We start from the raw sequence: 25,887 nt of genomic DNA, 5'->3' as shown, positions 1-25,887 counted from the left end.
ACTCCTCATCTGATTCTTAATTCAATGCCAGCTTTCCAGCAATGGGGACATTTGTTTTACAGCACACTCCAACATAATGACAGACACACTTTAACCAGCTAATTAGTCAGTGAAACAGTGTTGGAGTAAGAGAAGGAAGAAGATAATTACAATACATTGTTTGAACTCTTGAGCTCAGTAGTTATGTTTTCAGAATTGACAATTGAATTTAGGTTGTGGAAGACCGCAGTGTCTAGAAATTATTATAATGCTAAAATAATATTACTTTATTTTATATAGCACCTTTAAAAGTGGCTTCTCAAAGCGCTTAACGGAACAAAAACAAATTTGAGTCCATCGTTAGATGACAATAAATGATGCATGTCCGATTTTGCAAGTAGACAGTGTTAGGGGTTTTACTCTATTTATCACAGAGGAGGTGTTTTCTGAGTTGTTTTTAATTTTTTTTTTTAAATGAGCTTATTTAAACCAATTATGGTTTATGACTCGCCCAGTCTGGAGTAGCCAGTTGTCTTTGATTTAGTGTACAGTAACAACTCCTGTACCCACACTGCGAGATTGAGAGGGTGCAGGGGGGGGGGGGGTCCCTTCTGTCTCTCCCCCTAACCTATGACCATGAAGCCATTGTTCTCTCCCCATGCCACAAGCGTCGCAGTGATGGGCAGGACGTTCACTGCACACTTGCTCAGCCTGGGATGTTGTTGGTGGAGCAGAGAGACCTAGCTGATAAATCCAGAATCTGCCCCTGATCTGCACTGCCGGTCGAGGAATCTCAATCCCAGTTGGCTCCTGACATGACACCCTCTGTACCATTGCATTCAAATGGTCCTCTGAGCCAGTAACTGGTCTGGCTGAGCCACTGGAAATCCCTCTTTTATTATTTTGCTTAAAAGATCTAAGGAAAGCAATATGTGTTATATTTATTATAGTGGTTATGCATACTAGATTACTCTGGGACAGGGTGCTGACACAAGTAAAATCAGTTTAGTGTGAAATCCGAGCCTTTCTACCTTGGACGGTGTTTTTGTCTCTTAATCAGAGTGACTACCAGCCCTGTGAGAGTTTTCGTGGTTTTGTGTTTGGGTGTCTTCCCTAGTGATAAGATTCCCCCCAAGCTTTCTCGTCCTTGGGAAAGGGCACAGATATGCAGGGAGGGCCCGAGAGATCGCTGCCAGCCCCACCTACTGTGATTCCAGTAGTGCGGCATGTCTAGTGTGAGCTGTTTGAACAGGCTCGGCCTTCCTCCGAATGTCAGGCCCGCGGCTTTTCTGGATAAGAGCAACGCTGCTCCAACAACTTTTTGAAGAATGCTTTCCATTGTTCTCTGTCCACTATGGCTGGTTTTTTCGGTGTCCATATTTCACATACTGTCAATAAAAACAACATAAGGATAAATTAGTCTCTTTTGTTTAGAATGAAGGATCAAGGATTTTGTGTTTTGTGGAGCAATATGGCTGATTGAGAAAGCAAAACAACACCACCCACCAGGTGTTCCTTTAAGTTGAAATAGTAGGGATTGGTTGAACACACTGAAAAAAGCTACAGTATAATTGGGAACTGTCATGTGCTGGGATATGGTAATATTTTTTTGGCCGAATAAAGGTCACCGAGTTTTTCGAGCAGGCAGTGAACACTTCTAAAGCAGAGTGGTGTTAATACAGGAATGTTCATGGTGTGTGCATTCTTTAGTTTGAAGACCAGGTGAGCAGATTCCCAGTCAATATCAGTGCACAGTTTAATGGATATAGTGGCTTGCTCTTTACCATTACAATCCAAGGAATAAGTTTGTTCTGTTACACAACATGTATTCATCATTTTATCCTGTTGTGAATCTTGCTTTGAAGCCTTCTGTTCTCATGTTCACATTGTGTGGGGAATCACTGTGAGTAAGAAATGCTCTACCTACAGTAGAAGGCTTTTAAGTGCTTTTAAGGGGTGCTATGTGAAATGAGGCCTTGATTTGCTCATGCAGTTTATATGTCTGGACCTTGGATTTAAATCACTATCTCAGGCACACCTCCCAGTGCTCAGTCAGCACAGCACAAACTGAATGCTTCGATAATCTTGTGAAATGTGAACGAGTGACCTCACCTTAACTGTCTCCCTTCTACACTCTTCCTCCCAGACATTTGCGTATTAGTGGATAGGAATTGATCTCTGTAATGTGGTAGCACTGTATGACATAAAAGTAGTTACAAATGAGGGGAGGCCATTCGGTATGTCTGACTTGTTTGGTAATAGAAGCCCAGCTGTTTTGTGGAAAAAAACCAGGGACACCTGGGTGACGTCCACCACTTCTGGGTTGACTTTGTCAATGCTTTTGGGGATTAAGGGCTCCAGGTAATATTTTCTGTCCAAGATTAAAATGGTTTGGTTCCTTCAGCCTGTCAGAGGAGGACATTCCTATGAGCCCCTCTTCTGGACCATTGGTAGGACACCATTGAACCCTGGAGTTGTATTAATCAGGCCTGCTTCTAGTATCAGAAACACTTCTGCCACTCCTATGCTAATACTGCTTAATACAGAACTTTGTCCTTCCTCTACCTGAGGCATGTTGGCTTCTTCTTTGGTGAACACCTGAGTGATATTCTTGTTTACTGTATCAGCCATTTCTCTTTCATTGTCTGGATATTTCCCACTATTGTCCTGGATATATTGTATTCCATCTTTAAAGTGTCTTTTGCTGTTGTAGTACTAAAACAACCTAGGGAATGGGTTGAGGTTTATTCCATGCTGAAAACAGAAGAAAAGAAACACAGCATTTCAGCTGTGGAGCCTTCTTCGGGGGTGAGAAAGAGAGGAAAGTCTCTCTTTTTCCCTGATTTTCCTCTTTCTCATACTCGAAGAAGGCTCCACAGTCGAAACACTGTTTTTCTTTTCTTCTATTTTCAGCATGGAATAAACAATTTCTTGTTCCTTTGCAGCCTACGCATACTGATGCAGCTCCCTACTTGAAGTACTAAACAAAAATATCTTAACCACCACTGCAATATTCCCTTCCACCTCTGTCTGGGCTTCTCCAAAATCCTTTTATACCTCAGTTTGCATTTCATTGTACTGCTTGTCCTTAACTGGACCTTGTCTTATTTCATTCATTTTTTATTCAAGAGCTTTTTTGCCTTATATTTTCCTAAAGGAAATTCTGTTTTTTTTTACCTTTTCATTTGATAACTATTGGGATAAATTTGGGATGTTGAGCAAACCTTATCCTATTTTACTTCTCATAAATCCTCTCATTCCTAAAAGTCTGTTTGCCTTAACTCCTGATTTGAAGCAATACAGTTTCAAACTAAATTTCAAAGCCACTTTTAAAGGCGCTCTATAAAATAAAATGTATTATTATTGATATTTTCTAGACACTGTAGTCAGAACTGCAGTCTGTCACAGCCTAAATTCACATTATGATCAGAGTTCCCTAACGATTCTCTCACCTCCTTTTGTCTTCCTGAATCTCCATTGTTTGAAAGATAAACAAGATATACAGTATACAAGCATTTCTTCTTGTTGGTGCCCCAACAAACTGGGAAAGAAAATAGTCCATAACCATTTTGGTTTCTTTTGCTAACATTCATATAGGTCTTTTCTGTGCAGGTAAAGTTGCAGTTTCCCATTCTTATTTGTTGGTGGCATATAGTACAGTAGGTACGCAAGAGAATTGTTGCCAATAGCCAGATTCACAAATAAACTGTCACATAATGTACTATAGTACAGTATATGGTTTGTATGATTAAAATACATAAGTAATGCTCCCTTGTGTGATAATTAAAGTTCTAGTATGTTGGGTTTCTGATCATTTCAATAACATTGATCAGTTAAAAGAAACAAGAGTAATCAGGAACTGATAGTAATCAGTTAAGATAGCATGAATCCCTGCTCAGCATTTGATTTTCTTGCCCTTATTCATCTTGTGCACTGACAATCCAGTGGACGCCTGCACTCTCTCTCTCGGTCTCCGTGAACCCCCCCACTGTAATGCAATTAAAAACTGATGCACAACTGGGAGAGTTCATTGCTATACCAAAACATGACCATGCTTAGATATGGATGCTGGAAAGTGGGTACTTGAACAGGGGGTAGGGAGAGGCTCACTCTCTAGCTAGATTCAGTCGTGATCCAAGTCTGTTGTGCGGCTAACTTGAAAGTAACACTTAACAGCCTTCAGCTCAGTCTCAACCTGCTGTGCTCTTCTTCCATCCAAGGAATTGTTGGCCAGGCTGAATCATGATTAAGCGAATTTGTGAATGTCACTGATGTCAAGACCCTACTGTGTACTCTGAATACTATACCTTTAGAATGTTTTTGGTAAATCTGATCCATATAGATTCAGAGACACTTGTTTTCTCCAGCATTAGTTCCTGGATACTCTGTTTGATATTTAGCTCAAGACCTCCCCCTCGACTATCTTTCCTGTCTCTCTGGAACAGGTTTTTTCCACTAATGTTGCATTCCTCCCCAGTGTTTTTGGTTAGCCTTTTTACTGTGGTTCCGGTAACATCATAATTTTCTGCCGTGGCTGCTGCTTTCTCATGTAATGGATTTCTAATACTCCTCACACTTGTGCTAGGAGCAATGTGGACACATTTAAGTTATCGTTTCAGGCCTTATTTGGGCAGTAAGATCCAAATGAGTTTGTGATTCGTCACTGCGTTTGAAAGCAGCCACGGGGCTTGTAGTGTTTGCCAGTTTATTATAAAATTATATTTCTGTATACTTGTAAATTGTGATTCTTCATTGCATTTGAGAGCTTTTAGTGTTTGGCACTGTTGTCTAGTTGTTGTGCATATCAATGCAAATAAGGCCATCTTTATCTTTTGAAAATGCAAAATACTTCTGATCTGGTTCCTGTGTGTTTTAACGGAATGGTGTAGTAAAGCATGCTTGTCTGTAACTAATTAACTTTGTGTTACTCTGCTGGTTTGAAACTTAAGGCTTTGTGTACCTTATCATGTCAGCTATCAGACCTGATGGGTGAGCTTGTATGCCACTCACTGTAATTTTAAGAGAAGGGGGTTGGGATTGCAGCGTAGGTGGACGGGCCATTTATAATGCTTGCACTGTCTGAATGATGTTGAGCATGCAGTACACGCCTCGCTTTTTTGCCAGTCTTTTACAGGCTATTATAGGCTGAGAAAGCATTTGGTTAATTGTGAGATAATGGTCCTGGGAGTCCATTAAATGCATGCATTGTTGCCTTTCTTCTCATCAAAGAGGTTGCTGATGAGAGCTGGGCTCTTTCAGTAAAACTAACCAATCCGTTCTGCAAGGCTCAAAGTTAACCTTTTGAGTGCCCGCTCACTTGTTTCTTAAGAGAAGAGGCCACTGCTTGTATCAGGTGTGCTTTGCCAGTTTGGGCTTCCTCAGTCAGTAAAAAGCTGTAGGGAAAACACGTTTTAAGACAGCCTGATATGGTGCTTTATATTTTTAACCATGCAGCTGTATTTTCAGAAGCATTTTAACAAATATTTTAATATATTAAACTCTTAGATTTGGTATGTTGAAAACAAATTCATGATTTTCTGAATTCCTCAACTTTATGGAGCTGAAGCACGGTATTTAATTTAATCACTGTATTTTGGTTCATGGCTCATTTTAAAGCCTTATCCTTCAGAACATTTGATTTTCACCTCTTGTCTAATGGGCAGTTACTAGCACTGGGTTTCCGCCTCTACACTGTAGAATCCAGCGGGTTGTCTGTGTCTTTTTAAGTTATAATCAGCTCTGCACTCAGGAAAAAAGTTAAATAGATCCTGTTAAAGTTGAAGCTGTTTCCATAGTAAAGAAATGTGGAAGATCTGTTGGACTCAGAACACTAAAGTCTGAACTGGGAAGCCTTGTGGTTGAGCTGGGTTGGTTTACTGAGTTCACTCATAGATAGATGAAGGAGATATTGATAATCTATAGGTGTTTGGGAAGTCACCCATGAGTTTTGTGTTTGAGTACGTCCAAAGTCTCTGTAAAGCAGGTGCCATGAAACCTCAGTGCTCTTATCTCCCATCACTTTGCCTCCGCTGAAACATCACCTTTTTCCAACTCCCTGGTGCAGTCCATGCTGGTTTGCTGAAAAACTGAAGGATGTCCTTCCTCTTCCTCACAGGTTCTCAAACCTTTTTTGTTGGCCCTCTTTAAAAATTAGGTCAGGCTTTGACGACTTCCCCTCACACACAGAGTTTTCAGGAATAATTACACGGACTAACAAATTCTTTTCTGAAAGCACACCTTACCTTTTATAGGATGGAGTCACCAGTGAATTTCTTGATTATCACAACATTGTCCAGCTTGTGGCGATAATCAGAACTTTGTCTTGACTTTACAGTATATACAGTCTCTGAAGAGCTGTTCTCCAATCAGCTTCCCTCAGTGTTTGAGTTCAGGATAATCCACTTCATAAATAGAAAGTAAGCCAGAGGCTAGGGTTAGAGTCGCTTCTTCAGAACAGCATCACACAAGATGTGAACCCAGTCATCTTGGGCTTTTAAGTTAAGATTGGAATTTGGAGATAACTGGTATTTGAATGGATTTCTTATCCAGTTTGGAAACTTTCTGCTAGTGGTGAACTAAGAGGTGTGATGAAATGCAAAGGATTTAAAGCAGATGTTTTTGTGACCCCCCTCCCCCCCCAAAAAAAAACAAACAAACAGGGTAGTTATTTTGTCCTGTTTGTAATAACAATGCTATATACTATATTATCACTCTAGTTTTAATTATAACCAAGAAGGAACAATCAACAGAATCCAATGCTTTGGATTCTGAATCATGCCATGCCGAAAGTAGTATTGCTCCATATTTTACCTTTATTTATGCATTATGTGTATGTGTGAAAACCAGTCACTCAGAACTTCTGAAAGTAATTACAAATGAACAGTAATTCCAAAATAAGAAGCTATAAAAATGGGATAAACGAGGGTCAGGGTAAACTTTTTTTCTTACAGTTAACATGTTTTTAAAGGTCAGAGTTTTATGGATGCTTTGATTGGAAACATAAATCACTGTGAAAAAACATGTTCTGCTCTCAATTACTGTGTTTTTGATTCAATTAATCTCTTAAAAAAATTCTAGTCTGTTACTCAAACATTCAGGAAATTTCATATTCTTCTAAACTACAGTATATACATTCACACAAGTTGGAAATTTAAAAACATAAGAAAGGGCTACAAATGAGAGGGATCAGTTTGGTGTGCCCAGTTTGTTGGTGTCCTGTAACTAATTGATCTGAAGATCCCATTCAGTTGTTTCTTGAAAGACGTTTCAAGATAACCTGTTCCCCCCACCCTCAGCCCTTGGTGTGCGACAGTGGCTCCTGTTCTCAGTTTTAAAAGAGCAGCAATAGATGCAGCTCTTGAAATATAAAAAATAAAAATAAAAACAGTTTTGCATTTACATTTACCTTGCCTGTATTGAATGTGCTTGCTTGGAAGAGGACTGTAGACCTTCTGAAAGTGGATTTTACTTGAGAACGATGTGCACTCAAGTAAAAAAATTACCACAAATCAAAAGCATAGTTTTCAAAATGTATTACTACTTCTCTTAAATGCAAACTTCATTTGAATGATGGTATCAGATATGCTTTGTTGAGTTAAAATGGCTTTTTATTTGTGTTTTTGTGTCTTGGTTTGCTGTCTTATTTTATAAAGTAATGGTGGTAATCCAGATAGCTGAATGAGACATTAAATGGTAGTCTTGATTACCTGGTCATGGCGCTGATCTTTAGAGGGGGGTTCAGCCTAGTGTCTTAGATATATTCCACTTTGGGCTGGTATAATCTGGCCTCCTTAAAATTCGCTCTCAATTCAGTTGGTGAAGCAGTTTCTCAGAGATTCCCCTGATCTGTTGGAGAATGGCTGCTGCCGAATGGGTTGTTGGTTCCCTATTGTATGTGGAATGCTTTAGAATTTGGGATGGAAAGTGATACAGTATGCACAGTATATCCAAGGAAGATTAATCATCTTTAACATTGCAGCTGTTAAAAAGTACAGAGATAAGATGGTTTTCCGGAGACCTACTGGTGCCTCAGAGACAAAAAATGTTATCTTGTCGAAACGCAATAACTATTGCGAAATAATGCAACGATATATCTTTAAAATGCAATATTTATTGCAGAAGAGCACAATTATTGCAAAATAATGCAATAATCGCTAACAGGCTTCCGTATGAATGTAGCCACTCAGAAGAAATAAAATCCTCGTGTCTCAGTTGTAATGGGCTGCGTTACAGACTGTTGAGAACGAGTGCATGAGATAGGAGTTACCGATGGATGTATTTGACTGGAATACAGTAGTTCTTCAGTATCGCAGGCTACGTTGTGAGCAGTGTCATTTGTGGTGAATCCCAGGCAAGGTTCAGGTCGCGGTCTCTTGGATATCTCCCGGCCCCTGATGTCCACAGCAGACACAAGTCAAAAGCCCAGTCGTGTGACCCAGTGGGTATGGAACGCGTTTTTCAAGATGTGTTACAACCTATGTTACTGAATCGTGCTCACTGAATTAGCCCTTGTACATTCTCGTCCTCTAAATCCCTCCTCCGAATTTCGCAACAGTCCTTCACCACAGCAATGTGATATGTGTGGTTTGGCCTGTCTTCCCAAGCCTCTCCCAACCCCCTTAAAACCCTCTGACGAGGGGCTGGCCACGTGCCCCAGCAGGCTTGGTCAGCCATGCAGACTCCACAGGGTCACAGGGTTACACTGAGTGAGCTCTGTTTCACAAACACCCTTGAAGACCCCCCCAGAACGCACACAATACCATTATTCAAAACATTGCAACACAGGTAAAACCTGTAGTCACATCCACATGGCTGGGAGCAGCAAGGGGACCTTCAGAAGCAATCAGGAAGGGCAGTGCTAGAGTCTTGGAAAATTCTGTATACTTTCATCAGAGGTGTGACACAACGAGAATGACCTCATGTGAGCATTTGCCAAACTGCCTGGAGTTATGTCAGAAGTCTTGAGTAATTGGCGGTTAAGGAAATATGTTTTATGCTTTTTGGTATTTTTACTCTCCTTTAATTTGCACCCGATTAGAGGACAATTAATGTTCTGTCAGATTCTATTGCAATAGTTTGCCCATGCTGTACTGTATGTTTGAGTTTTGTACGGTATTTTATTGTAGTTTGCGTCTTTTAAAGGAGAGATTTTTTTAAATTCTGCATGGTACTGCTGCCTACAGTATATGTTCTCGACGTTACGGATTGATTCCTCCTCGTGCACAGCTGCTTCCTGGAACAGAGGTTTCCCTTGACCTTTTTACCTGAGCCAGCAGTTTTTTTAAAACGCCCCTCATTTCGGGTTTACGTTTCACTTTGTTCGTTGTTGCATCATGTCACACTTGTTGCTGCGTACTTGCAGGAAATGGGAAATTATGTAGTAAGCTTTGACGGTCACTGCACAGATACTTTACCTCACTTTTTGGGGCTGCACCCTTGTTTAGGAGCTGATCCCTTTGAATTGCACCTCAGCCACTTTGCAGGGGTTTTATTCTAGAGCCAATGCTTTGATCTGGGTTTGCCTTAAACCGGTTAGACTGTGTGCAGATGTGGTCTGTTGAACAGAAGCTGTAGTAAACTAGGAGTTGAAAGCTGCTAGTTCTTTCACAAAAGGGAGCTTTGCTCTATTCAAAGATGCCCGTTTGTGTTTTAAGGTGATAACTAGCCTTTGTTTTTCCATCACTCCATCGCAGTCCAGTTCTTTCACACTGCAGAGGTGTGAAGTGTTTTCAGTGAGACCTGCTATTCGTTTGCTTTCCCATTGTTAGGCTTTAACCTAAATCCTAAAAAAGGAATATTCCTTCTGTCATATTACTACAGTATGATTAATTCTATACCAGCTGGCCACTAATACCTCTTCTATTGATCCAAGGCTGGGGAATGACCTGCCAGCACTTATCAGATCTTGCAGGTCAGCTGGGACTTTGAAATCATGTCTTAAAACTTACCTTTATTTACTAGCTTTTGATCCCATTTAATTTACTGTTTTAATTTTTGTTTACCTTTCTCTGTTGGTTTTGCCTTTGTCTTGTTGGACTGTAAATTGCTTTGAGATGGTTGCTATACAAAATAGACTGTAATTAAAGGAGCAAGGGAATCGGGAGGTCGGTGGAAGATTTGGTCAAGAGGAATTCTGGCAGTGACGTGCAGAGACACCGTTTTGGATGCTGTGGCACACTGTTGACAGACATTGTAGAGTTAATGTGATAAGTGAGTGAGGCCGCACTGACAGGAAGGTGATACAAGAGAGTATGTCAGTAGGGTGTGTGAGGGAGTATGCGCTGGACTCCGTCTGAGAAGAGGAAATGAAATGTGACAATAAGTGCGACTTTCACTGCTGCACAAGAGAGAAGAGGTCCATAAAGTGCGTTTGGCACTGGGTGAAAGGCAGAGCTGGGCTGTGATGTGCCAGTGTGCTTGTCATGTATGATTTACATTGAGTTCACCTCAAGTTTTAAACTCCAGAACTGTACCACTGCCTGTACTAATACAGGCCTCAAAGTTTATCCTGCGCCCTCGTTAGCATGTTTAGCAGTTATGTTATGCAATGTCAAATCAACACTGCGTTAGGTAACATTGGATTTTTGCACGACCTACAGTATATCATGTGCACTGTGCGTTCCTGTGGATGTCAGATTTGTTTTTCCTTTTTAACTTGAATTGAGATTTTGGAATGAAATTGTTTTTCTGGCAAAAGTCACTGCAAAATATTATTTTTTTCATTAAAATTAATTTAATTAATTAATTTTAATTAAATTTAGACGGTAAAGTAAGGTGTGTCAATATCCCTGTAGTTCTGCATGCAATTGCTTCTGAGAACAGCTTTCATATACAGCATAGACTGAAATTTCTATTCTTTTTAACAGGAAAGCAAGGAACCTTAGTAAACCAGAATTCACAATATTCAACAGAAAGGAAGTTTTATTTTGTGTATCTGGTGGTAGAGATAAATTAATACAGTTGGCTGTTCTTTAAAAAAGTTTTTAATCTATTAAGTAAAGGAAGCTGGTATCAAGACGTTTAAATGGGCTGTTCTTATCATGTTTTTTTTTTTGTAGGAAAGGAAATGTTTCTTTGTTGCTCTCTCAGCAGGCTGGCACCACCGAGCCCTTAAGAATACAGCCGGCTTGGCTGAGTCACTCATCCAACATGTTTGAACAAAATTTCCAGTCATGTGTTGTAGGGCTTGTGCTTCCAAAACCCTAATATTTTGTAAATCACTTCTGGCAAAATAAAAAACTGTTGCACAGTTCTGTGCTGGTATTGGCACTTTTTGTTAGTTTGGTTGAATTCAGAGCATCTGTACCACCTGTCTGGCAACTCTTCAGTGTGCAGCTGCAGGAAGATTTACTACCACTGGGTGCATGAAATTGCCTGTGTCGGCACGATCAAGTCTTGTCACGGCTCTTAAATTAAACTTTTGCATAGGCAAATGGTAGGTATTTAGCTTGGGACGTAGTCAAGACTTTTTTCTCTCCTCTGCCAGTTACCCAACCAGTTGTACAACAAATTTGTTGACTTTGCCAAACCCATATATGACAGTGGGGTGTAGGTTATTGGTGGATCTCTCAGTTGGCATACAGTACAAATGTTTGTTTTTTTTAAATTGGAACTGGCAGGAGTCCTTTCCCAGTGATGAGATTGTGTGGTTTCAGTCAGCTCTGGGCAAGATGAGGAACGTTCCTCTGAAATGTGTGCTCTGTCGCTGCCAGCTGGGGCACCCTTGGCATCCTGGTCACCTGCAGGGTGATGTGGCTGTTTGTTGTGGGTAGACGCTGGCCGACTCAAGCTCACCTTCCCTCAGACTGTCTCTGCTAGTTGTCCGCCATCACTCAAGGGGGTTCCCAGCTGTAGTCTGCTGGTGGTACAGCTCAGGCCATAAATGGCACTTTGTGGAGTGGTCACAACCTCCAAACCTACTGAAGAGTTGAACTGTCCAGTGGTGCTCCTGCCAATACATTTTTTAAATGAGCAGACACATACGATACATCAGGTCCTTAACAAGTTTCACTACAGGTGTTTTTGTGTCACTTGGTGGTAAAATACTTACTTTTGTTTGCACGTGAAGGTCTCATTTAACCTCATCAACAGCATTGTGCCAGAATGGTCTTAACTCTGTGCTGTCTGTTCGTTCTTTATAGTCGACAGGCATAAAAGTAGCTGTGTGTATGATTGCCCCCGCCATGTCTTGCTGATAAGACCTATTTAACATGATAAAAAAGCTTTCAGCCATGTTACAGACTTTGTCTCAAAACAGCGAGGTCATGGAAAATAAAGCAACTGAACTAAAAATAAAGCACTCGGCATCCAAATTGGGCCACCTGATAGTGGTCCACTTTGACAGTTAGTGGACTGTTAGTAAGAACTGCGTATTAGATCTCAGGTAATACAAAATCAGGATTGGCCTCCTCATAAACTTCATAGCAGCCATCATTTAAACAGTATACATGTTTTTTTTCTTTGTCTTTGAATCACAAAACAACAATTTATCTAAAGCAAGTGCCTCTGTTTTTACTTTAAAAGGTTGTGGCTAAACTACAGTATGTGACACATTGTAAATAAAACACTTGGTATATCAAAATGCTGTTTTTTATGTTATAAAGAACATTTTTTAGGAGGTTAACACTCTTAAAAACAGCTTAAAAACAGAACAGTTAACACCGTTAAGCAGAGGTAAAACAAATATCTCTGACACACGGATTTCATTTTAATTAATTACACTTCCTGAAGTTCCCGAGATAGGAAAAAGCCAGTTTTTCAAAATCAGAAATAAGTGAAAGTTGACTAGATGGGTTATGAGGCTTTGAAAAAGGTTCTTCTCAGGATAGCAACATTAGCTGCAAAGTTGAAGAATTCTAGCAGGTGTAAAAAATGAGATTTCAACACAGATGAATCAACATTCAAAATTGTGTGCTTGATCCCATCCAAAGAGTTTTAATTCTTGGGCAGGATGAATAATATTTGGTAGACTGCCTGGTTGTGCATGGATATAGAGGACACAACATGATGCACAGTAGCTCTAACATTATATTCTGTAATTATTTTGTGTATAATTTGGGTGTGTTGTGTATGAAGGAATTAAGCTGAGTTATAGTAGACTTGAGAAGTTCATTTCTCCAGAATTACTGTGTTGATATTATTTATATTCAATATTTGTAGGCTTTGTGTGTTAGGATTTGTTTCCTATATGCTGGTATGGAGTTTTGCAAATAACTAAATTTGTCAAGTTTAATTACCCTATAATTGACTGTATTTGTAATCATAAACACTTTTGGGTGTGTTCGGTTCACAGTAAAAATAAAAACATTTGAAAGAAGACAAAAATTGCTCATGGTGTGAAAACTAATTTCAGTTTTTATTTTGTTTAGTTAGGTTTTGTTTGAAGTTTTGGCCTGCAATTAAAGCCAACTTCACAGCTGAATAAAGAAGCCACTTACTGTATGGTTTGATATTTCTTAGATCAGGCCTGTCAGCCCTTCTTTCTGTGTAGATCTACAGTAAATTTCAGGCTGTGCGTATGTTTCCTGTTGGTGTCCTCAAGTCACACTGTGGTATTAAACCGTTTACTCAAAGTTGCTTCCTTTTGTAAAACCATGACTTTTTCTCTCCTGCATGAGTCCTGTAATTTGTTAAGTAAGCACTTTTTTTAGGGAGAAGTAACTCCCAGATATGAACTTGGCTGCATAGTACTCTAACAACAAAAAAACATCTTTGATTTCCCTTTGCCAGTATAAATATTACACTTATTTCTTCCTCTTTTTTCTTCACTGACACTACACATCAAGCTGCTAGGTTTTAAGAAGCTCCTCTCTTGTGTCCCCCATGGATAAGTTGTCTGTTTGTGTAGGTAGGAAGGGCACGATCTAACTGAAGGGCTGTCTCTTCCTTTCAGGCTTGTGGATGACAGGTGTGTGGTGCAGCCAGATGCCGGCGATCTTGCCAACCCCCCAAAGAAGTTCAGAGGTTTGTACTAAAGCAGTATTTCAATGCTGTACGTGTGAATGGGTCCCTGTTACAAATGTGTGGTGAGAATTGTAAGTCCTGTAATAAAGTACTGCCTCCAACTGTGCTCTTACAGTACATACATTTGTACTGATGGACAAGATGGTCATAGTTAAAATATTAATACCCCAGGCTCTCCATACACAATAAAAGGGATGCACATACCTCCAGGATTTGACAACTTTGGACCTCTTTCAAACTGAAAGCTGTGAAATAATGACCGGTTTTGAGCCCATAGCTTTAATCCAGGTTAGGGATTGAAAACCAAGCGTGGCAAGGAAAGAGGAGATGTTCCTCACCAGAGCTGCCTTTACAGAATCTGCTGTATGGTTCATATACTGTAAGAAGCTGACCCCTTGGCAGAGAGATGAAATGTGCACAATGTCTTATGCCTGTGATTCCACAGGAAGATCATACTGTACATTTGTTTGAGGAGGCAGTAGAATTCAGCCAATCATTATGCTAACTCTGAAAGGTGTTTGACTTTGAAAGAAAGAAAAATGCCATGTTTTTCGTACTGTATTTTGTAGACACTTGGCTTGCAAGTGATACTGAACTAAGAGAAAGTTTAATACATTTAGTGGAGTAAGTTTACAGTCCTTCTATACAGTATGCAATTTGATGCAAGGCAATTGTTAACATTTTGAATGTGTAAAAACACAGATCAGTTGTGTGAAAAAAGATATAGTTGCATTACAAATTCCTTGTAAAGCAGCTTTTTATTGTGTTATCAAGGGTGATATTTGAAATCATGATGAGTAAACATTTCTGGTAAAAACAGAATGCTGTAGCTTATCTGAAAGTTACACACTTGCTTTTTTACGTTTTAAAGATAACAACATATCAATATCAAGTTCTAAAATTGATTATTTTATTCCTTTGGAGTTCCCTGATATGGGATGTCTAGTTACTTATCAATTATGAAGTAAAAAGTAAAAGCTGTTGACAAATGTACAATAATTTCTAGTAATGACATTGTGAGTAGTTTGGATAGTTGATGCATCGAGTTTCTATATCCACAGATATAACAGAGTATTTGCCATTCTAATATTAGGTTGATACAAATTCAAATGCCATTGAAACATTTAGTCGGTGGAACCTTTAAAGGTTATCTAAAACCACTGTAGGGATTCAAGGAGTCACAGCACTGAGCTGTGTAGGTTTGAGATGAGTGTTTTCATTTGTGACGGAAATGGACTTTATTTCCACCTACAGCACAGTGGCTATTCCTGATAATGTTATCCCCGCTTTTCAGCTGTTATTTCTGACACATGACACTCAGCAGGTGTCTGTTTAAAATTCAGGTCAGGAGTAATGACCCCGGGCCAGAGTCAGATTTCTACACCACTGTGTTTCACAATTACAAAATAGTTCCTTATTATGCGTGTCGAAGATGCCATTTCTATATTACAAAAAGGTTCAAAGCACTGATTTCTTGCTGGTGCACATACTGTAGTTATTTTAGTCCAGCTGAACAAATTATTCCATGCCAAATGGTTGTACCAATTAGTGGGAGGAAGTTCTGTAATGGAATCTGTTTTGTCCATGAGTGACCTAAATATACTTTTATTTCCAGTACTCAGTGTTGTTAATCTGTTTTAAACTGCTGTATGCCTGGAAGCAGCAATCACCCACTGCACTACTCCAAGGTCACTACCTTCCCTGTGTCATGTGATTTAACTCCTTTCAAGGTGAAAGAACCCATTAACTAAACACATACAGTATAGTAATACTGTATGTCATTATCTGAATCTATCAATAAACAAACAAGAATGTATTGCAATGTCTAGTTAATGGCAACCACCTACAGGGTGATTTTCTTATTCCTCAGATCCATATGTGTACCCACAATTGCACGTTTAAAATACTATAGTGATTGTCCTATAAATTATCCCCCAGCAGTGGAAATCCAAACCTTATTTCAAAATAGATTGAGTGTGTCCTAATTTATATTTAAACATATGACACAAGTGTACAGTCCAGTTCTGTAGCACACTGAACTGTCAGGTGAAACTGAGTTAACTTCTTGAGGAAATTAATTCATAAAACAGACTTTGTGTCTCATTATAAACTCGAGACTCTCTATGAGTTTCTTGCACAGTCACCACTGAATTATCTCATTACTAATAATTTATTATGATAAACATTATTTGCTTTCTCCAGCATGGTAGTAGTTTGGCTGGGTTCAGAAATTTCAGCTTCTTAAAATGTGATCCATTACATTGCGTTCATTTTTTAACTGCATGCACAAATCTGATTTTAACTCCTTATGCAACACAAGTTCTGAATGCTTGTGATCATAAAAATACTAATACAATTATCAATGCAAAATTACAGCCACTTGATAAATTCTTTTGGTATTGGTATTGGAGCCAGGCTAGTTATGAGCTTAACATGTTTGATATACAGATTTTAGATTTGTCTTAGTGTTGAAATAACTCCAAAACTATGACTTTAAATGCAGTAATATGAATGTTTAATTTCCAATTTTTCTTGATAGACTGTCTTTTCAAGGTATGCCCCATGAACAGATACTCTGCCCAGAAGCAGTTTTGGAAAGCAAAGCAAGGAAAAGGGAATACAGAGGAAGAACTGCTGAAGAAGTTACAGGTAAAAGCTCTGTGGCAGAACTTGGCACTGGTGTTCTCTATATGCTGCAGACCATGAAAATTGGATGGAATGTTTCTTCACTATTCTATTCTACATTACACTATTCTGAGGACTGCTAGATGTACAGATTAAGGGTGTTTTATAAGATCACTTTATTGGCCGTATACAATTTCTTGTATTAGGAATTTGTGTTTTCGAATATCCCAGCTTGTTCTGCATGAGACACACAGACCTTTTCTCCCTATTCCAAAAAAATGCTAACAAGGAGAAACCATTTTTAAACTAGGGATTCTTAAATCAGAGTTTCCTAAAAACAACAGAAAGGCAAGGTCTCTCAACAAATTTGAAATACTTAACTAGAATCTGTTTTTACAGTCGATCAAATTCAGGATCTCTTGTCTCCGGTGACTTCCTTTAGTCTCTCTTCTGTGTTCTTTCACCAGTCTTCTCTCTCTGTCTTTTTATCCTGTTTTCCTGGACTGTTGATGACTCTTAATGATTTGCCAAGAACTTAATTAAAGCAAACTAAGGTAAACTTTGGATTTCTTTAATTGATGTGTTTCAGCCCCCTACAACTCAGTAAACAGCATGGTTCCTTTCTTGCTTTGAAGCTCCTGAGAACTGCACTAGTTGACACTAGTTAGATATTGACCACAATCTGTTTACTTTAAAGTTATTCATAAAAACATATTCATACGATTAATAAAAACATACTTTTTTAAAAGTACTAAGCAGGTATTGCATGATATTGTTACCATTTGCAGGCATGGTTAAATGATGGAATAGGGAAGTTGTTAAATCAATGTAAAATTCATCATCTAACACCAGCTTGCTATGTAAACAAATAATAATTTCATCCCCTGACGACGGATTACTGAGCGTTACACAGCACCTGTGTCATTCGTTCTCCAGCACATTGTAATAATAGCGTTATAATCAGGATATCATCATCACAGAATCTGATTTTCCAAATAAATAAAACGGCAAGCTCTCTTCTATAATAACACTCAGAGTAGGTACTCCTATAGCATTCAGGTCTCCAGTCTCATTTCAAGGAGGCTCTCTCTCACAGCATGCTTTTGTTGAAGATAAGGATGATGGACCTTCTTGCTGTTCTTACATTCTGTCCTGTTCTTAACTCTTTTATGTCTGATCCTATACATACTGTATACAATAGTAACTATGGAGACTGGCTTGATAAAGCTCCCTATGAATGACCCAGTCACTGTTGAATATGTACAGTATGTTTTAACGTGGCTGATGTAATGATCCAACACTGACTTTGTTTAATCTGACTTAGTAATTAGGAACACCCTTTGAATATCTATGACTCATGGACAGATATGTAAATCAAACACAATAATACCCATTGACTTAAACCTTCTGAATGAGGTACCTTTGCTGACAACTAAATACTTTGCCATCTTGGCTATACTCAACGGCCCCATCTGTCAACAATATTACTGTAAAACTAAGCAGTCATACCTACTTGTATTCTGCCTGTTTGTTGCCTGAGCCATGTTACTGTTACTGCAGCGTGTAAGAAGGTTGTTAGTAGTTTGACGAGTGTGTGCAGTACAGAGAACACGGAGGATTTGGTTTAATTTTGCACAAAGTAATGTTTCCTGCAGTGCCGGTTGATATTACTGCAGTTTTACCTGTAAGACATGGCATCCTTTTCCATCGTGTCCTTTTCACCTGCCACCTGACATCTTCTCAGCTTCTTTTGCTGCTGTCTAATTTAAATCCAAAGCTTCTGCTGAGACTTCCATTCAAAGGCCTGTTACTACCCAGATATTTTGCATGATCTTCTTTGTGAAAACAGGATGCAGTTTCTCTCATGTTGGCTGCTGTTGACATTAACCAAGTCATACTCAGAGATGGATTAACTAATGACACCATTTTGAAAACAATAACTTAATAATAACAACAATCTCTTAATCAAAATAGCCCTGATATGTATTCAGAGGGAGGTAATATCACTTCTGTCACTTGCTCAGTGCACTAAGCCCTGTTACACTTTATTATGTATACATCTACTACCTACCAAATGAGATAGATGTACCTAGTAATTTGCCACAAGAAATAGCACTTTGATGCATTTCAGTTGCTATGTCCTGCAGGCTTTAGTATAAAGCCAGCAGTAGGCACTAGATATGTCATGCTTATGAAGGTCTGGTCTTGGTCTGGTGGTATGCAGACCCGAAGAAGGCTCAGCCCTTGAAGTGTTGTGTTTTTTCTTTCTACTTTTCAGCATGGAATTAACCTTTACTTTTTCCTTTTACACCCAAGTCAGGCTAACACAGCTTCCCACTCATACCTCTAGAATATTATTTAATCCACTGCATTTCTGCTTCAGTAGTACAGCTTGCCAAGCCTGAACCACAGTGATGTAATGAGATATTGCTTGTTTCCTTGACACAGTATACTACAGGGACTTTAGTACAGAATTTGAGCTGGGGGCGCAGGGAAAATTCCCGGGTAAACAAAGTTCTACTGATCCTCCTTAATTAATTATAAATATAAAACAGAAAGTAACTGGTAGCGTAAGTATTTACACTTTGCTGTGACGCGCCTAATAACAACTGGTGGCACCAGTTGTTTAGTCGTGACCTAACTTGTAGAATGGAGTCCACATGTGTGCCATTAATGGATTAAATATCAGCCACAAAAAATATTTTTTTGTAGTTAGTAATTTGTCAGAAAACAGAATTGCTTTGATGTTGCTGAATAAATTGGAGTAATACAAGCAATACTGAACCTTACACGTTACTAGAGAGTAACGCGTCGCAGACAACGGCTGGCAAGCAGTATACAGTAACTGTGTATAGTGAAGTGCTCACTGTCCTCTGAAATATTGCAAGGAACAGTGTGGTGGTAAGGCAGTGAATGGCGACACCAGGTAAGTCATTGATAAGGTGTCACACTGGCACAGAGGTTAGCATTGTTGCCCCACAGTGCTGAAGCCTGGTTTCAATTCAAGACCTGGAGGTGTATCTGCATAGAGTCTGTATGTTCTCCCTGCGTTTCCTCCCATAGTCCAAAGGACACTCGAGCAGGTTAATTGGCTTCTGGGAATTTTGGCCCTGGTCTGAGACCTATCCCACTTTGCACCCATTGCTTGCTGGGATAGGCTACAGCTCCCCTGTGACCCTGTGTTGGGTGAAACAGTAAGAAAATGGTTGGATGGATGGATGATAGGCTCTTGATATTGAAAAGTAAAATGAGAACGAGGAGTAAAAAATAAGCCTTTCTGTAAAATGCATAAAAAATTATCTTTGTTTTGACAGCACGCAGCAGAACTTGAACGGAAGCAAAATGAATCTGAGAATAAAAAACTACTTGGAGACATAGTTAAGTACAGTAACGTTATACAGGTATGTAAAGCTTTTTACTCTTGTCCTCAACCACCTGTTTTGAGAACAATTGTCCTGCTTTGGGATTGATGGTGTTTGGAGTGGATACGTGTTTGTTTTCTGCGCAGGGTAGTCTGATAAAGTGAAGGTTAGGTCAGTGTTTGAGTTTTCTGTATCAAAATATGAATAAAAATGTTTGAGTTTCAAGTATTTCAAGCAATTTTTTCAAGTATTGCTATTACAAAAAGTGTTTATTGTATACATGTTCCTGTGTACAGTATGTATACAGTAAGTTCTACATGTACAGTAATTCTGTAAATTGTAAAACCTTGCATAAAATAATCTAAAGATTTTAGGATTAGGGTTTTTTCTCAGTAGAATCTCACAGATGGTAATCTTGGTGACATCTAAAACTCAGGCCTTTAAAAGGTCACTGTTTGCTGTTTATTCAGCGATCAGGCAGTTGACACACAGTAGGAACACTTCACGGCTTATGTAAAAAAGTCCTCAAGTCCTTCTTCGCCACAGTGTTAATCCTGATCTTCAAAGCTGTTCCATACAGTATGCAGTAACAATATTGGGAAGAGGGGGTGTGTCTCACAATTGTAGCGGCGAGGCTTAATAATAAGGCAGAATTAAGTGTTTCTGAGCTTCCCAAATGAGGCCCCATTTCTCTGTTCATCTCTGTGGTGCAGCCACAGAGAAACTATTCATGCAAGATGATTTAAGGTTTCCTAGGACAGCTCCCAAAGGGGGATGCACTTAGCTAAGTCTGGCTATCATGATCAATGGTCATCCACTGGCGCCTATCAGTCTAGGGAGTGCCGGATGGACATCTGGACTGCATTACTAAGTGTCAGGACTAAGTGACTCATATCTCACCTTGATCAACCAATCAGGGACTGGTAGGGCTGAGTAACCCACGTGGGACTCTGATGCCCATGGAACTTTCAGCCAATCAACAAGCTGAAGTTCCTCCAGGTAAAAACAGGCAACACAGGCCTGGAGATTCAGATTCAACAAGATTCAGATTCAACAAGATTCAGATTCGGGAGATTCAGTAAGATTCTGGAGAGGATTCTGTGGACTGTTCTAAAGGGAATTCAAAGGAGAATTCCAGGGCAGGACGGCCCAGGAGCAGAAGGCTCCCAAGGGCAGGACATTCTCGCAGCGCGCCTCCTGACCATCCTGAGACTCAGCCCGGACAACCACGGAACGGCCAGTGTGTCCGAGTGCCAGAACTTTCCTTTGTTCTAAGAGTCTAGAGTGGAGGTTGCCAGAGAGTAACCAGCAGCAGGCCTCGTGGACAGGTCAGAACTGTGGACAGCTGAATCACTATTCAGAACTAGCTCTTCATCAGGAACGAACCGGTCCTCTTCCTGACTTGCTGGGATCCACAGTCATCTTTTCTCCTGTGCACAAACTTTGCTAGTTAAAGCCAACACTAACTAGCCGGTCAGTGAGCATCAGCAGCGCACCGTCGCAAGCCGCACAGCACAGCCTGGCACGGAGCCAGAGAGCGCGGATTGGACAGCAACAAGCCTGCAGCTGATTGTTTGTGCCTGCAGGAGATCTGAATCCCCAGAAATTGGATGAGTATTCAACTTCAATGCATTACAGCTCGAGAATTCAATTGTTATCCCAACCAGTTGATATCAATTTAATTCCTAAGAGTTATGTACTTGTTTTGAGTATCTAATGTAGAAGTTATAACCAAGTTCACTTTACGAAACGGTCTTAATGAATGATATACTGAACGTATGTCCTCTTGATGTGTAACACTTCGTAACTGATTGAATATATACCTTTTGTATTCTGATAACCCTCTCGATAAGATCTGTTAGGTTTACATGCATACTCTATGTATTAATAAATGTATCCTCGTGTATTAGTACCTGTGTGTGTGCGTTGTTTGAGTTATATCGCATGGTTGGATTCTAAAGCCATCAAAAGAATCAACTTTGTGATTTACTGCTACAATTAATAATTGTCTCAGTAAATGCCCAAACCCTACAGAACTGGTGCCTTCAGAGAGCCACTATGATTACATATTTGGCGTCCCTGAACGGCTATGAAACACTACACTTATGGCGTCCCTGGGTGGGCGTGGCAAGACTGAAATGAATCAACCAAGCGGAATAATTCATATAAAACGCCGCGGGTTTCATACACGACAATACAGTGTGCTGAAAGCCGAAAGGAAAAAAGTTCCCCTTGCTCTTTAAGCAGTGCTTGATTGTTTTGTGATCTTTTGCAATCTACCGGGTTGATTGCATACTTGATCTTGTGGTTTTCTGTGGTAAAACTGTGATTTCGTGCTTAAAAGTAATACTCTTTAAGTTTAACGATGGTTGCTAAAAGGTCTGAATTCGAGTCGCTATTAAGCACTCTCTCTAGCAGCGACAAGTCTGACCACGATCTCTTCCATATCTCCGTCAGCGGAGAAGCTAGAAGAATAAATCTCCATTCTCTGAGAGAGCTAGCGAAGGACATAGAGAGATTTGACCCCGCAGTGTCAGAGAATAATATCGAGAGTTATATTCAAGACCTCAGGTATAACCTGCAGTTCCTGCCAAACGCCACAGAACAGGAGAAAGTGTTTCTGGTCAGGAAAACTACCAGCAGAGCTGTACATGAGTGGATGGCTAGGCAGATGAAAGAAGTCTGTAATGACTTTGAGCAGCTATGTCAAGCACTTATCGAAGAATACAGTGCATTTATTGACCCGACTGCCGCGATAGCCGCCGCCCTTAACATTAAGCACGAGAGAGCAGAGTCCCCTCGCGAATATTACGAGAGACTTAGACTAACTTATTTTGCAGGGCGAAATTATGAAGGTTGCGAAGAGAACACACATTTCAAGGGTTTATTCATTGCGAATCTCCACCCGTCAGTCAGAAAGATGATCTTAATGCATACAGATGCACAGACCATGAAAATGACTGATATTAAGAGATTCGCGCAGAAAGCCTGGGAGTATGATGTCCAAAGTCGCTCTGAGCAAAAAGCTGCTAAAGCGACTGTGTTCGCCGTCAGAGCCAGCAGGGTTAATTCCCCCCTGCTCGAAGGAGCACAGGCTCCTGAGCTGGCTAAGCCCCGTTCCAAAGCACTCACACAGGACCGCACCCAGCGTCCTAAGTGCCATGAGAACACCGGGGAAGGGAAAGGGCTAGAAAAGGCTGAACAAAAGGATTCAGTAGCCGCCCGCCTGGCCAGGCTTGAACAAGCTTTATTAGGACAGGGACAACCGCTCCCCAAGGCTGCCGGAAGCGTGAATGAGCTGATACTCTCCACTGGAGGAGGCGGAGACCCGCCCCCTCTCCCTCCCTCAGTCTATCTGATTGAACGGAAGGGTTCCTGCCTGGATGAGGTCAGCCACTCCCAAGCGAGTGCTGACTCCACCCCTGAAGTCACAGAGCAGGCAGTAAAACACAGAGGAAAAGCACGAAGCTTTTACCTCAAGGCTGCCATGGGAGATGTCTTACCCAGTGAGACACTGATTGACACTGAGGTTGAAAGGTGTTTGATGTCACACGGCAAGCTCAAACGGGTAGAAAAAGAAAAGGGTATGCGACTCAGAGTGGAACCTTTGGTGGATCACCAGAAAGGCAAAGTGTGGAAACAGGTCAAGGCTCCTAAGCCTTCTGTACAGAAGGAAAGGGGGGCCAAGAGGCAGACTGTGCTCACACAGTGCCCACCGAACACAGAAGCCTATGCGGAGATTCCTTCTGTTCCCTCTGGACAAGAAATAAAAATATTTTCTTGTTCCCCGGATATACAGGGAAGTCGTGCCCTGGCCAAGGTCCCAACAGCCTCCATGCCACAGGAGCGGTGCTCCGAGCAGCCGCCTGATCCACCAGGTAAAGCACACACCTTTTACATCCCTAAAGAGGAGCAGATCTCCCCACCTGGCGATGAAAAGGAGCTTTCCCTGTGCACCCTGGCACCCAAGAGGGGTCAGGACCACCACCCTGCAGTGGTGGAAGGGATCCAGATGGCAGGAGAGCAGGTTGGTGATGTAGCCCTCGCCCTTAGCCCTGAGAGGTCCTCTATTAGTGAGGATCTGCTTGAGCAGCTGTCACAGGGCCACCGCCAGGTGCCCCTGGTGCAACATTCACAGGTTAGACAGGAGGTCCAGCTGGACGCTGAGACTACTGCGCTGTGGACACACCTGATCCCAGATGCCGATTCCCTCTGCTGTGACCCAGGGAACCTGCAGTCAGGTAACATTATTTCTCACAACTACCAGGTAGTGAGTGAGACTGACCTGATTGTTCCTGCCTCAACGGCAGGGTTGCCAACACACCCAGTCCCCCAGAAGGGACAGGGAATGAAAGCCGAGCCGGTTTTCTTACAGCCACCAGCTCAGTCTGTCAGTCTGAGTCTGACCAACAGTGGTTCAGCCAGACTGGAGCTGGATGGTCAAGTCACCCGCCTGCCAGTGCAGGACATCGCAAAGAGGGGTGTCAGAATCCCCGCCTGCACTGACATGGGCCTGGTGGGTGATAGCGAGTTCGAAGACAGTGAACTAGCTATCCCAGTGCTGGGGCAGCTCCCTGAACCCCTAGCAAGGGAAGGGGGGAGCGAGCAGGTGTCCTACACCCACGCCCAGCGAACGATTGTAAACATGCCGATAGAGGGATTCCTCAATCAGGAAGTGTGCAGGGTGGACCTGAACCGTGAGAATGGGGTAACAATCCCAGATCACTCAGGTGCTCCAGATGACCACTCAGCCGAGGTTCAGGCATGCTCCACCGCTGCACCGCCCCCTGCAGGGTTCCTAGAGCACAGGCATGAACAAATCGAAAAAGCAGATGCCCTGGAAAAGGAGGAGCAGCATCAGCAGCTGTGTCAGATCTCCCCAGATTTCCAGGATGTTGGTGCCCAAGATGCCACATGGCATACTGAGAAAGACACCATGTACACGCTGCGCCAGCTTAGAAAGGCAACAGTCACTCAGAAGGAGATGACTGGGGTCAGCCACCCGAAAAGACTTTTGGGAAGACTGATTGCTGCCGCCACTGTTGCACGTTTGCTTTTTCTGGTAGGTTTGTGTGCTGCTGGCACTCTCATCCTGACTGCCCCAAGAAGGCAGGTGTCAGAGAGGCCAGAGGGTAGTGACAGACTGTATCGACAGCAGCAAAAGTTGGAAAGCTTAGGGAAAATCCTACAGGCAACTTCCTATGCAACAGGGTTAAACCTTATTCCCCAACCAGTGGACATGATTGTTGGTGTTATACAGTGGGTTTATGCTTGTGTGCAACAGGCCAGAATGTTGACACAAGACCTGTTAAGGGAGCTTAGTGCCACTGTAGCCAGTCTAGCCACGGCACAATTCCCAACCCACTTGATTCCACTCTTCTCAGTAGAGGAGTATGTGACATTAACCCCATCGCTCATAGCTCACCCAGAAGGCAATCCAAGATTGAATTCGGTTCCAAATCTTGAGATGGGTATGGCTACCAAAGCTATCCATTGGCTAAACGATTCACCAATGAAGGGTGTAAAGCTACTAATGGGCAGAGGGAGGTTAATGAACCCCATGAAGAGCAGGTGGGAAGTAAATGGCTGGTCAGCACACCACATTTAACTGACACTATGACTTGTGACAGGCATGATACAGCTACCGCAATGCAGCTACCTAATCAAACAGTTCCTGTAAGTTCCCGAGGAGGCCATAGTACAGCTTGAACTTAACACTGTACGGTCTGGAACCAGACAATATAAGACCAAACTTGAGGTCGTGGATGCCTTCAGGTGCCACACTATTGAATTGGATAGAAATCCAAGAAACAGTAAGCCCTGAAGAGGTACAGGTAGTTAGTTTGCTTTAATGGAACAAACCTCCAAACCACCCTGGCAGGTACCCAACACAGGTGTTGTGGTTTATCGGGGGGCTGGGAACAGGAACTGGTGTTATTGTAACACTGCTGCCGGGTAG

At 41.3% G+C, this 25,887-nt stretch overlaps 1 protein-coding gene across 3 annotated transcripts in view; it reads left to right on the top strand.

The window, feature by feature from the left end:
- itpr2 (inositol 1,4,5-trisphosphate receptor, type 2) overlaps positions 1-25,887 on the top strand; it is a 165,432-nt gene that overhangs the window by 1,100 nt on the left and 138,445 nt on the right. For all 3 annotated transcript variants that reach the window (XM_088922826.1, XM_088922825.1, XM_088922824.1), the window contains exons 2-4: positions 13,871-13,941; positions 16,481-16,590; positions 19,881-19,967. In XM_088922826.1, the coding sequence (XP_088778952.1) occupies positions 13,871-13,941; positions 16,481-16,590; positions 19,881-19,967 (268 nt within the window). The remainder of the gene's footprint in view (positions 1-13,870; positions 13,942-16,480; positions 16,591-19,880; positions 19,968-25,887) is intronic.

Source organism: Atractosteus spatula, chromosome 8 (genome assembly GCF_055471065.1).
Source record: "Atractosteus spatula isolate fAtrSpa1 chromosome 8, fAtrSpa1.hap1, whole genome shotgun sequence".
NCBI lineage: Eukaryota > Metazoa > Chordata > Actinopteri > Semionotiformes > Lepisosteidae > Atractosteus > Atractosteus spatula.
The sequence above is the reverse complement of the archived record's forward strand: the minus strand, read 5'-3'. Positions and strand labels throughout refer to the sequence as shown.